Genomic DNA, 14,183 nt, shown 5'->3' with positions numbered 1-14,183 from the left:
TCTTTTCCCTTTCTTTTACCGATTAGGATTGAACGTATTATTACACCTCGCCTGGCATTGACTACAGCAGAATATCTGGCATACCAGTGTGAGAAGCACGTCTTGGTCATTCTCACCGATATGAGTTCCTATGCTGAAGCTCTGAGAGAGGTAACACAGCCACTTTAGCTAGCTAAAAAAACAGAATTTTCAGTAAAATTATTATTTCGGTATCTTAATGATGGCTTATCAATGTGCTCTCCCCTTTGTGATATTCTGACAACTGGTTGAGACGGTACTTGATTCGCAGCAGAGCCAGAAACACGTTTTGGTTATGGCGGCTTGCGCGATTTTAAGAACCATCTATTTAAAGATTTTGTTAAAACAATCAATTTGCTATAAGTTTGCATTGCACAAACAAATCTTCTTTTGCAAAATAAATAACTCATGCTTACAGGGAAAAAAAACTAAGATCATATTTGAAAAAATATGATGTGAAAAAATAAAACAATTTGACATGGAGCGCTGCCGTCGACATTACTCGAAAGCGCGGATTTCAACCCCTCTCCCAGTTTTCATTTGGCACCAATAAACCACGGAAAACCGGAGATATGATTGTTTTCATTTCATGGTAGGTAATGTTTTCTCCACCAGAGGGCACTCATGTTCTTTGTACAGGTTATGGTAAATGGAGTGTACTTATATAGTTTAATTTCTTTAGATTTTTCTAGTTGGAATTCGAGGATTTGATGATAATTTGATTAAATTGAATATACTCTGTGTCAATGTTCTGTACAGCCAGTTAAAATGAATTTTAAAATCTTATTTATATATAAGCACTTACCATGAGGTTGAAGTATAGCGATGTAACGGAAGTGCGAGCCAGCGGAGCAAGAAGAGGGAGGAAGAGAACGGGTAGTCATACATACACCGTAACGTAGCAAACTTTAGAATAACTTGAAAACACAATTTTTGGTGTAATCGGGGGATGTAGTTAATGTTCACTTGTAAACACAAATGATTCTGATGCACTTTGCTACAAAATTAGTAAAGATACACGATAATATCGGTCACCGATAATTATCGGCCGATAATGGCAATTATGACGTCACACAGATAATCCAGATAATAAAAAAATTCAACCGATAATGCAATCCGATAATTATATACTTGATTTTGCCTCCAAATGTGCGCAACCGAAGAATTCAGCACGCCGCCTCCTCAACCCCTCCCCTCTCTGAAGCCCCTGAGGGAGGAGGGGTTGAGGAGGCGGAGTTACAAGACAAGAAGTAGTTGAATATTATGGCGGCTGTTACTAAAAAAACGACGCTCTCGCTATTTGCGAAACATGTACCGTAGAAGTTCCACGAGGCAAAAAGAACGCGTCTTCATTCAAAACCACTAACCCAGCAGCCATTTAAAACCGCATCACAAAGAATTTTGGAACAAATACGAGGCTGCTGCTAGCAGGAATGCTAAAGCTTTTGTAAACACTAAGTTAAACTACAGTGGCCTATACTACGAACCGAGTTCAACCTCCCCAGAAGTAATCCAGTTTACCATCGTGTAACCCAGTGCTTCTCAATTATTTTCTGTTACGCCCCCCCAAGGAAGACGTAAATGTTTCGCGCCCCCCCCCCAACTCTCTGCCGCCACTGTAAATAGTATCATTTGTCTATAATTACTATTATAAGTACGCCTCAGCCTAACATTGTGTCCTTGTTTTCTATTAAAGAAAAAAAGTAACACAGATCAATTTATAATAAAGTATAACTTTATTAACATTGTTTTGCTTGTAACAGAAAAGACAACGCGCATCAATTTGCCTGAAGTTAAAAAAAAAAAAAAGTCACATCCAAACTGTAAAAATACACTCAAGGTACATTTTTGACCATTTGATACTGAAAAATAAAATGTAATAAAATCAGTAAATAATAACAAATTCAAAATGATTAGAAACATTTACTCTTCAAGACAACATGCCAAAAAATTTGACCGAAAAAAAAGAAAAAGGAATACAAGGGGGGGAAAGTGTCTTTGGACAGAAGCAAAGTTTTTATTTTCGCTGATTCACCACAGTGCTCACTGGTTTAATGATATAACACTGACAAAGCGGGACGATTGTGACAATTGGCAATATTCGGCACGTTTTCGCTGAAAAACAATCAAGCGGCTTATCAATGAGATTGAGGTCTAATGTCTTTAAGTGGCGTCTTAACTGATTTGGCTTCAGACTCTCCGCTATAGTCATTTTTAGACTCAGTAAACAGTGGTCTTTCCTCATTTCCCACTATATTAAAAGTCAAAGGCAAACGGCCCGAAAAAAGCGCATTCTCGGCGGCCGAGGGAGAACCGTAGGTGAGGGCGGTGGTCGTGACGATCCCAAGCCGAAAACGGCACTTCTCGGCCGGACACGTGAGAACCGGTGTAGGTTCACCTACATATGAAGACAGTGGGTCGCTGCGTGAGTCCAGCTCTGCATGAGTCTCTTCCGTGTGCTCTTGCTTACTTCAAAAATACTGCACGCACTTTGAAAATGAAAGCGCTACTGCCACCCACGGAGTGGATGTGCAAGTACACTTTATTCTAGTACGGCAAAAAAAAAAAAAAAAAAAGCGTGTTCCCGAGGTCACTCGCGCCACCCCTGGCATCGCTCTGCGCCCCCCTGGGGGGGCGCGCCCCACCATTTGAGAAGTACTGGTGTAACCGGAGTTGACAAAACCTGGTTGTCTAGTTTGTAGTCAATCGGTACTACGATGCTCATTATGAGGTTGATTAGTCGAACCTGTGTCAACCCAGTCAGAGTTACTGCGCGTTCACATAAAAGGGGGCGGTGACCAGAGTCAAACACTACTTGTGACGATGGCACGGGCACCTTACTTCACGGAGGAGGAATGCGCGATGATCATGCGGAATTATGAGGAATTAAAATCCACCCTCACCGCGAAATCCAACACCGCTTCGGCGAGTAGAGCGCAACGGGTCTGTTGACAGCGAATTTACAGATCGTGTGATTTGTGAATGCGTCAATATGCCAGTTTACTTATGTCCATGAAAAGAAATAAAGCCTGCTGTCAGGACAATAAAATAAGATTTGGTACATTAACAGTAAGAAATAATTGTCACGCATCACCACACGAAACAGGATGATTTAGTCCCCTTGACTGTATACGTATGTTCTTTTTTTTAGTTTGGGCCTAAAAAATCCAGCCCGACCCGACCCGAGTCCGATCAATAAACTTGATTTGCAGGCCCGAGCCCGACTAAAAAAAAAAAAAAAAAATGTTATATTTGTGAGGACTCAGGAGAAGAAGGAAATGCGGGGATGCCATGCGTTGTTGCGTAAATAAAAGCCCGTCTTTTGTAACGATTTTTCACAGTTAAACAAGACTGTAAGATGCATATTCAATAAACATTTATATCTTTTATATTTGTGCGTCTGTCCTATCAGTGGATTTGACATTTAATTTAATCTCCTCCAGTTGGCAGAAAAAAGCGCAAGTTTTCTCAATGTTTAAATAGTCTACATATTTCTATGATTATTATGCATCAATTTGAAGCGTTTCCATACCCCACTCCGAATCGCACGGCATACAGTGTTCTTACGCAGATATTCAGCATCACCGATAGAATACATATATTGTCCCTGGCGAAAGAGCGCACGGACAGGCACACACAATCTGCGTGGTTGTGAGGGCCTGACTCGGCGGGTTACATTAGTGACGTCTGCCTAGATCAGTTGGCACAGGTAAAGAATTCCCTCAGCTGAAAAGCTATATCTTTCATGGAGAACATCTTCCGGGTACGCCAGCGGATTCTGGCGGTCCTGAAATACCCGTGCCCTCCGGAGAGAGCCCCTCACAATCCGCGCGCCAATGTCGTATGGGTCGTCCAAGTACGCTGTCATTGTCAGGAGGACACGTCCGCGGAGGAGTGCTGTTTAAATAGAGCGTGGTTAATTGGAATCCTGATGTTAAGCAAGATCTAACTCTGACACGACCAGGTTTGGCGTGTGGCGTGTGTTGCCATGGCAACACTTCTCGGTTCCAACATATCCACCTTTCGTAGTCTCGCATAGCCGCGAATTTACGTCGCACGTGATAAAGTTACTCTCGAAGTTACCCTGCTAAGCCAGAAAACCGGCTTCGTAGTATAGGCCACAGGGCTTGTGACGATACAGAGTCGGGCTGTTTGGGAATGCAGCCCAAGGCGGGTGGTAAATTCGCATCTAAGGCTAAACACCGGCACTACTGGAGACCGATAGTCGGCAAGTAGCAGTCTTCCGACGGAGCCCGCCGCTCTGGCCAGTCCGGCAGGCCGCCGCCGCCGCCTCGCCATAGGCGGGGCGGGCCGAGCCTGGTTCCCCGGCCTCTGGACCTCCGGCGAACACTCCGGTTTCTCGAGCGTTCCCCCACTGTGTGCGAGCAGAGCCAGGACCCGAATACGCCGCGGCAAACCGGCCGGGGCAGGCGGATTATCCGGTACGAATGTAGCTGCCGCCGCCGAGACAAGACACGTTTTTTTTTTTTTTTACCTTAATGACCCGAGAACCAAAGCCCTGGATGAAAGAAATAATGCAGTTTATACGACCACCATTCTTCATGAAAAAGTGATGTCCGGTAAGCAAGCTTATCATGACGGCACAGTGGTTATAAGATAATTTAAACATGGAGAAAACGAAGTCAGCCAGTCAAGAATGCATTTAGAATGTGAAATGACGAGCGGTCAGATGACTGTAACGCTGCCTTTATTTTCGGCTTAATAAAACTCAGGCACAAAACAACACGCACGCGGATGCGAGCTCCAACTCCGTCCAAATAGTACTGCCGTGTAGCAGTTTAGCTGCTGTAACGCAAATGTCGTGAAAGCCGCAAATGTAAACAAAGCGCTGCAGAATGGGTACATGACATCTCGCTCTTTTGAGGTAATCATTTTCACAGTGTGCAAAAAAAGCATATAACATTAGCAATCACTTTTCAAATGATTTAACTTATTTCTCTGCTCAATTACAGTCACAGTAGATAATCATATTCTTAAATCAATATTCTGTAGCCACAAATTTTATTCAAAATCTTTCCTTCTTCAAGTTTTTTTTTTTTTTAGGATTAAGTATAATAATGTATTGCTTAAAACAAGGCTGTTAAGATTATTTTCAGCTAGCTATTTTTCTTCCAAGAAATCTGAGATAAATACACTTGAAGCGATGGCAGATAATTTCACTTATTGCCAATAGATTTACACTTAAAACTGACTAGTTTTAAGGAGGTGTGTTTTGCAGCAGATTAATGTTATATATGTTAGGAATGGCTTACTTTTAAACGCATTTTTGTGCAACTTAGGTATTTACTCTGTAATTGTTGCCAAAGGTTTACCATTACGCAATGTCAGACAATCTGTCATTATTTAGATGTTTGAATTGACGACTTGTTCATACTTTATGTTGAAAAAAAGAGCAATAAATTATATTTTTGCACAGTAATATTTTCTTTTGTGTATACTTTAAAATTTTACATAAATCCTTTAATAGAATTATCGGCTTGACATTATCGGTTATCGGTTGGAATGAGGAGGAAATTATCGGTTATCGGTATCGGTTGAAAAATGCATTATCGTGCATCACTAAAAATTAGACAATGATGAGCGGCATGTGAGCAGATGAAGAATTCTGACAAAGTCGCAGCGAAAGAGTTTGCATGCCACCTGGCGAAGTGCCGAGGCACTCAGACACGCCAAGCGAGAAGGATGCTTTTGAGCATTTTGGTCATAGTATGAAAATTTGTTCACATAATGACTCATTTTCTCTCACGACGATGCTCCCATCGTGAAAAACTCGTAAAGTGAGTTGCTCGTTGCATGAGGGTCCGCAATAAAGCAATAAAATTGAGCCAATGTAGCTGAAGCACTGGGAGTAGATGGTATACTGATTAATTTAAATGTTTATTGTTAAATTGAAGCCGCATACGCATTTGAGAAAGACCAAGATAAAGGAGGAGAGTGACAAGGCAAAACTGAGCAGGCAAGCTGTTGACAGGAACTTTTAATAACATGTTTGTTTGATTGTCGCACATTCAATGAAGAGAATGAATTAGCATTGCCAATTAACTTTATTTATTTTACCGTGGGGAACAATGATTTGCATACAATGAGGGTTTTCTATACACCGCCGATGTTTTGGAATCAATGTGGGTGTTTCAATGCACCACCGAACTCATTTAATGTCTCGCAGTGATCTCGCATTAATTGTCTAAGTTCTCTGCGCGTCGATGTGAAAGTGGGTGATGTGAACATGCTTTCTTGATGTGTGCCATACCTGGTGTAAGTCCAGGGGTGGCAATCAGATTCCAAAGGATTATTCCCCTCCTCATGGTGACTCATTGGATACCACTGATGTCATTAGATGTCGATCTCTACCAGCCCCTCCTAGGATTTTGTTTGTTGTGGCCAATTGACCTTTCGCAACTTCTGCCTCCTAAACAGCCATCAACCAATCATACATCCTAGAGAACGTTGTTATGAGAGCATGATCAGACAAACTCTCAGATGCTCTGCTGCTTAAATGATTGATTTGGTGGTTTTGGAATCGCCAACTAAACTAAATATCAAAGTATAATTGTTTTATCTGGTAAAGTTAGTTAACTTCATGTCTTCGTTCGGAGTCCGTTCTATGAGGAGGCTGTTATTAATGTGATGCTTCTTCTTTTTAAGTAAACAGGATCTTAATAAGTGCCTTGAATGTATTGTGTTTTTATATGTCATGTAATATTTTGTAAAAGGACAACTTAGTATCCCTAACCATTGCTTTAAATGTTGAACCTGTATGCTTTTGCCGCGATAGCTTGCTACAATATCTACATTAATAATATACGATAAAAATCTCTGCTGCATTTCACATTAAACTCTTTTGCCCTAATGTGGAGGATCTTGAACGGGTATTTCTCCAAAATAAAACACCTAAAACACTCAGGTATACGCCTGCCTGCAATGACTTGTGCCGTTGGAGTGATAAAGCTTGGAACCGTAACTGGGGGCGTGGAGCTTTTGCGAAAGGTTAATTAATTACGAAAGCTGGCAGTTGAAATGACTTCATTTTCTTGTACTTCAAAAACAAACAAAAACGTTTCCAATTAGTTTACTCTGGAAATTATGCAATTAGTATCTATAAAAATGTGTTTTAATCAATTGACATGACTTCTTATAAATAACACAGTCATGAGTTTAATGGTAAATGGTGTTATTCTTGTCTAGCGCTTTTCCACACCTAATACAGTATATACAGTGGTATGCAAAAGCTTGGGTGCTCCTGATAATTTTTAATGTTTTCCTTTTTAAATCGCTGATTGTTTGGAACAAAATTTCAGTGAAATATATCATATAGCAGATGAACACAGTAATATTTGAGAGGTGAAATGAAATTTATAGGATAAACAGTACGACTGTATTAGGGCTGCAACTAACAATTATTTGTAGAATAGATTAATCGGACAATTAATTAAACAATTGAATAAATCTCACTTTTTTCAATTACCTTCACAATTTAAGGTGAAGTCATTTTAGGCATATGTAACAACAAAGACAAAATGGATGACTATTTTTTTCAGAAATAGTATTTAATTATAGCTAACCCTATTATAGCTTCCTGACTTAACTGTAGTCTACAACTGTTTTAGTACATAAAACTTATTACTTTTTAATAAAGGGTATGAGTATAAAACATTAAAAGAATTTCTCAGTACACAAACCAGACTAAAAGTCCTACTCACCCCCCCCCCCCCACCCCCACCCCAAAAAAAAACATTTTTTTCTCTTGTGGACAAAACGCTGATATAACTTGTGTCAAAGACTCATTTCTTTATACTCTATTTCTTTATACTCCTTTCTTTATACTAACTAAACGAAATCGAATAGGGAGGAGGCACACTGTAATGAATAAGTTTTCTTTATCAAACAGTTGACAAGTATGACAATTTAGTTTGAGTTTGTACTGAAAGGAGACTCTAAGCTGTTATATCAAGTGGTTGTTTGTGTGATTTCTTTATAAAAAGAAATGAGACAAATTTACTATCTAACAATAATTGAAGTGCCAATATGCTTCTCCAAAACACAATACAAACGGACACTTAAGACACTAATTTGCATAATCGCTAACTTACAATACAAACAATACAATTAGCTTCATATACTCACCTCTGACTGCACACTAAATCTAACAACACAAAAGACAATCAAAGGGGCCGTTTACATGGTAATGCTGCGACACCAAGACGCAACAATTGTGCTGCGGAATGGCCTCGCTTTTTATATGGTGACAGCGAAAACTGAAGGCGAAGACTCAAACCTTTGATTAAGTGGAAGGATTCCATTGCGGGGCTTGCTTCGCAACCATAAAAATGGCCTGGCATGAATACGCCATCGTTTTCACGTGGAATTGCATTCTAATGGAGACAGAACCAAATAAATGCAAATATGAAATTTGTCGTATTCTTGGAGCGACACCATATAAACGGCCCCCAACTCTCGACACTTAGTCATATTATTTATCCACCAATCCAACAGCAGCAGTAAACTCTCTCTCTCTCTTGCTCTAATCATTGGTGTACGCACGCTGCCTCACATTACACATAAACAAGGATCGAAACAGGGCAGAAATCAATTATCAAATTAGTTGGCAACTCATTGAATAATTGATTTAATCGATTAGGTGTTGTTGGCTTACACTGTACCTACATAGTGTCAATTCAAACTCTGGAGGTGTAGGATTTTACTCCCCAATGTTGCAACCCACAGCCCACTACAGAGTCATCATGTTCAGTGCTGAACAGCTGCCTTTCAGCTGTGTACTCTTACATTCCCTTTTCAGAAGCCTAAAGAAATGAAGACATTGATCCCATGGTACCACATTTTTGTGTAGGTAACATAGTGAGCTGTAGATTATTATAATATGCCGTCATTTTGACTGTCATCTGGCTGAACGACGAAAGAAAGAAATGTTCATATTATTTTAGAGGTGAAAAGGTGAGTATACAGGTGACGTCAAACGAAATGTATAATGTAAGCATGGTGTGAAATAACAGTACAGCTATGAATCCATTAAGTAGGGAAAGGGGAAAATACAGCGTTATATGCTCCCTGACCTTTTCAGATGTTGAGCTTTACAAAAAAAAGCTTTAACCCCACATCATTGCTGTCCCCCTTCTTTCCCTGTAACCCTTCTCTTTACTTTTTTCATGTTCTTGGAAGCCTGATCCTTGCCCCTCACTCTTTTGTATCCCTGTCTTAATCCTTTTATGTTGTACAGTTTGCTTCTCAATACACTGGCAGCACAATTCTACGCTTTAATAGCGCATTTGTGATCACCTTGACCGACGTACTCCGTACTCAGCTAAGATTTGAATTGCTCAATGCGAAGTTGGGAATGTACAAAGGGCCTTGAGGACAATAACATATTCCTATTCAGCCGTGTAGAGGTTGAGTCTTCAATTGACAGTATTTAGCCCTCATATTAACCGTCAACCTGTGACTCGAAGGATAAATGGTTTGGATTTACTTTCCCCTTTAGTCAGACTACACTTGACTTTGTAAAGGAGAAAAAAAAGTTAATTCTGGCAACAACAAAAAAAAAATGTTTGAGATCTTGAAATTGAGGGGAAGCTAGAAAACTTGCCATCACTTGACACTGCAATAGTAGGCTAAGGGTAGTGTAGACGTTGAGCTTTAAATTAATCTGGTTTTACTCCAGTTAATCATTAAGTGTTAATGATTTTTGTACATAAGAAGCAGTCGGCATGCAGAAACACACAAACTCATCAGTATTGATCTCAACATCATTGACAGTTTGACCTTTGCCCGACACACTCAATGTATTTTGTGCAATATTCAGTTTGTTCCCATCACAATTTATGGATCAACAACACTGGCTCTTATATAATTGAGTATCCTTTGTTTCAACTTTTTATTGCCTACTTAATTTTGTGTTCATGACTCTCAAAAGTAAAGGATAACCTATTCTCACAGACCTCTTGTGTTTGTTGTAGCACTGGTATATTGAGCTGTGATTTAGCCGGTGTTTTCTCCGGAATGGGGTATGGGGAGTATGCAAGCAATGATAGTAATGTGTAGTGGGGAAGACAATATAAGGACAAATCGCATGTGATTATTAATGTGTCAAAATCCTACTTTAGCGATATGATCGCTAATCGCTCCAATTATATATGGCGGAAAACACAGACAAGACTGAAAAAGCAGTTTCTGCTCTTGCACTCCTCTTTAGAAGAACCTGTTGTATTTTAAGCAAAAACAACTGTTGTGTTTGATGGAACAACGTCTATATGCTGCCATAGCAGATTCAAAAATTGAAAAATAACGTTAAAAAGGGTAAATATAGGAAAAAGAAAATCTCGACCACTCCATGTTGTCTGCGATTTCTGCATCGCGACACTTGTTATATCACCATGTTTCACCCATAAAATCCCCCACCAAAATCCGGCTGTGGCCATTCACAGCTGTGTCTTGACACTTGGTGATACATGCTACATGGAGTTTTTGGATCAAAACAAGGTAAGTACGTTATAAATCAAAAGTCAAAATCGTGGCGTCTTTAATCCTGCTCTCGCGTGCTCTCGCCTGCAGTTAGGGTTTTGCTGTTAAAAATTTTATTTATTTTTTTATATGCCTTCAAAAATTTTATTCCCCCAGAAAATTAAGATTTTAAGCTTTCCAATGATGTATCACACATGCATAAAGGACAATCTTGAAATTTGGCCAAATTGGGGGTCTCAGAGCGGAACTTGAAGTCACCTGAGTGTTTTCCGCCATATGTGTGTGTGTGTGTATATATATATATATGTGTATATATATATATATATATATATATATATATACATACAGTGCCTTGCAAAAGTATTCGGCCCCCTTGAACCATGCAACCTTTCGCCTCATTTCAGGCTTCAAACATAAAGATATAAAATTTTATTTTTTTGTCAAGAATCAACAACAAGTGGGACACAATCGTGAAGTGGAACAAAATGTATTGGATAATTTAAACTTTTTTAACAAATAAAAAACTGAAAAGTGGGGCGTGCAATATTATTTGGCCCCCTTGCGTTAATACTTTGTAGCGCCACCTTTTGCTCCAATTACAGCTGCAAGTCGCTTGGGGTATGTTTCTATCAGTTTTGCACATCGAGAGACTGACATTCTTGCCCATTCTTCCTTGCAAAACAGCTCGAGCTCAGTGAGGTTGGATGGAGAGTGTTTGTGAACAGCAGTCTTCAGCTCTTTCCACAGATTCTCGATTGGATTCAGGTCTGGACTTTGACTTGGCCATTCTAACACCTGGATACGTTTATTTTTGAACCATTCCATTGTAGATTTGGCTTTATGTTTTGGATCATTGTCCTGTTGGAAGATAAATCTCCGTCCCAGTCTCAGGTCTTGTGCAGATACCAACAGGTTTTCTTCCAGAATGTTCCTGTATTTGGCTGCATCCATCTTCCCATCAATTTTAACCATCTTCCCTGTCCCTGCTGAAGAAAAGCAGGCCCAAACCATGATGCTGCCATCACCATGTTTGACAGTGGGGATGGTGTGTTCAGGGTGATGAGCTGTGTTGTTTTTACGCCAAACATATCGTTTTGCATTGTGGCCAAAAAGTTCAATTTTGGTTTCATCTGACCAGAGCAGCTTCTTCCACATGTTTGGTGTGTCTCCCAGGTGGCTTGTGGCAAACTTTAAACAAGACTTTTTATGGATATCTTTGAGAAATGGCTTTCTTATTGCCACTCTTCCATAAAGGCCAGATTTGTGCAGTGTACAAATTGTTGTCCTATGGACAGACTCTCCCACCTCAGCTGTAGATCTCTGCAGTTCATCCAGAGTGATCATGGGCCTCTTGGCTGCATCTCTGATCAGTTTTCTCCTTGTTTGAGAAGAAAGTTTGGAAGGACGGCCGGGTCTTGGTCGATTTGCAATGGTCTGATGCTCCTTCCATTTCAATATGATGGCTTGCACAGTGCTCCTTGAGATGTTTAAAGCTTGGGAAATCTTTTTCTATCCAAGTCCGGCTTTAAACTTCTCCACAACAGTATCTCGGACCTGCCTGGTGTGTTCCTTGGTTTTCATAATGCTCTCTGCACTTTAAACAGAACCCTGAGACTATCACAGAGCAGGTGCATTTATACGGAGACTTGATTACACACATTTGGATTCTATTTATCATCATCGGTCATTTAGGACAACATTGGATCATTCAGAGATCCTCACTGAACTTCTGGAGTGAGTTTGCTGCACTGAAAGTAAAGGGGCCGAATAATATTGCACGCCCCACTTTTCATTTTTTTTATTTGTTAAAAAAGTTTCAATAATCCAATAAATGTTGTTCCACTTCACGATTGTGTCCCACTTGTTGTTGATTCTTGACAAAAAAATTTAATTTCATATCTTTATGTTTGAAGCCTGAAATGTGGCGAATGGTTGCAAGATTCAAGGGGGCCGAATACTTTTGCAAGGCACTGTATATATAATATGTACTGATCTGTCCCATAGCACCTAGCCCTGTGGGTTCTCACTCTGACGTGTGTTTTAATCACGCTGCATGGGAGCATTGCAATAAGCATGTGCATGGCGCGCATGCTTGTACAAACACGAACATAAAGCAGTGACAGTTCTGCCCATCAAATCAGCATCAGAAACGTAAAAATGGTAAACGTTACTGTTTACCATTTGTAACAAGTCTTAAGTGGGTTAGACAAGTGGGTCAGAAAAGTGTTTGCCAGGCAGAGACTAGGCAGAAGCTCGATGAAACAGCGCTGCTGCTGCGGGGATGTGCGTGGACATGCGTGGATGTGCACAGCTGCGTGATTTCAGTGTGTTTGAACCTGACACTCTCTATTGAAGGGAAGAAAAAGGCTTCTTGTGGCAATCACAGTTAAAATCTACCCTGTGTACTCATCAGTGCAGTGGTGGATTAGCATGGAGTACAAAAGTATTTTAAATATATTAACACTACAAATTCCTTATAGTAAATTTAAGAAGATTCTTGATTTAATGGATGTGACAAAGCTCATCGTTTAAATGTAAAGTTGCTCGGGGTTCAGTTTAATTGTGGCTGCCAAAATCGTCCTCCGATTTTTTTCCCCCTGACGATCCTTGTTGGAACACACTCTCCATGATCGCCCGATCTGTACAATATGTCCAAATTTACTATACAGTATTGTTTTCCACCCATCCATTTCCTATACGGTTTATTTTGAGGGGTAAAACCATTGGTGTGCCATTGTAGCATTTTAACGGTCTTAACTCTCAAAAAATTACATAAAGAACAGAACCAATACTGAATTCAATGGACTTTGCGTACCACATGTGTTTTAAAAAAAAAAAAAAAAAGATTTGTCTTAATTTTTTTTTATTTAAAACTTGACGTTGTTGTGAAATACAGACAATATCAATTTTGACTGGCCTGTAATAATAGTTTGTCTTTTGTTTGAATGCTTTTGTGGACATTTTCCTTTTAGTCACCTACAGTTAAAATTCTAATTATGTGCAATTACATTTTAATTATCTGCTTGTAAAATGTATTTTGGGAGGAAATTAATACTGCATGTGAGAAGGAGCTACATATAGACGTTGTCTATTTTGCAATTTTAATATATCTTGGACTGGCGTATTTTTATCAGACATGAGAATGTCGTCTTTAATTCAAAAATTGGCTTAAATTATTTAATACGTAGTTGCAACTCGCATGTTGAGTAACTCGTCCTTGAGCAAAGTGTACTATAAATAATTACAAGATTAACCCCCACACATTTTGTATTCAATCTTCTGTCTCTATAATTAAAGTCTAGTGGAATGAGATTAACAAATTCTTTTGGGTTTTGTTAGATATGTTTATGTGGTCCTTGCACTCACCACCCTTGCTTACATTCACCCTTAAGGTTTCTGCTGCCAGAGAGGAGGTGCCTGGACGTCGCGGCTTCCCTGGTTACATGTACACTGACTTGGCCACCATCTATGAACGTGCTGGCCGAGTAGAGGGAAGGAATGGTTCTATCACCCAGATTCCCATTCTCACAATGCCTAATGATGGTAAGAGCAGCAGTCTTTTTAACAAAAAAGGTTCAACATGATTTTTACTGACACGATCAATAGAAACAGTCCAACCTATTACATCTACTTGACTGAAAATGTATGACAATATGTAGGTTAAAGGT

At 39.7% G+C, this 14,183-nt stretch overlaps 1 protein-coding gene across 1 annotated transcript in view; it reads left to right on the top strand.

The window, feature by feature from the left end:
• Window positions 1–14,183, top strand: part of atp6v1ba (ATPase, H+ transporting, lysosomal, V1 subunit B, member a) — a 69,907-nt gene that overhangs the window by 46,553 nt on the left and 9,171 nt on the right. Inside the window, exons 9-10 of the mRNA XM_057848024.1 lie at window positions 27–150; window positions 13,908–14,058. Of these exons, the coding sequence (XP_057704007.1) occupies window positions 27–150; window positions 13,908–14,058 (275 nt within the window). The remainder of the gene's footprint in view (window positions 1–26; window positions 151–13,907; window positions 14,059–14,183) is intronic.

The sequence above is a fragment of the Corythoichthys intestinalis genome, chromosome 10, assembly GCF_030265065.1.
Source record: "Corythoichthys intestinalis isolate RoL2023-P3 chromosome 10, ASM3026506v1, whole genome shotgun sequence".
Taxonomy (NCBI): domain Eukaryota; kingdom Metazoa; phylum Chordata; class Actinopteri; order Syngnathiformes; family Syngnathidae; genus Corythoichthys; species Corythoichthys intestinalis.
This window is presented reverse-complemented; position numbering and strand designations above follow the sequence as displayed.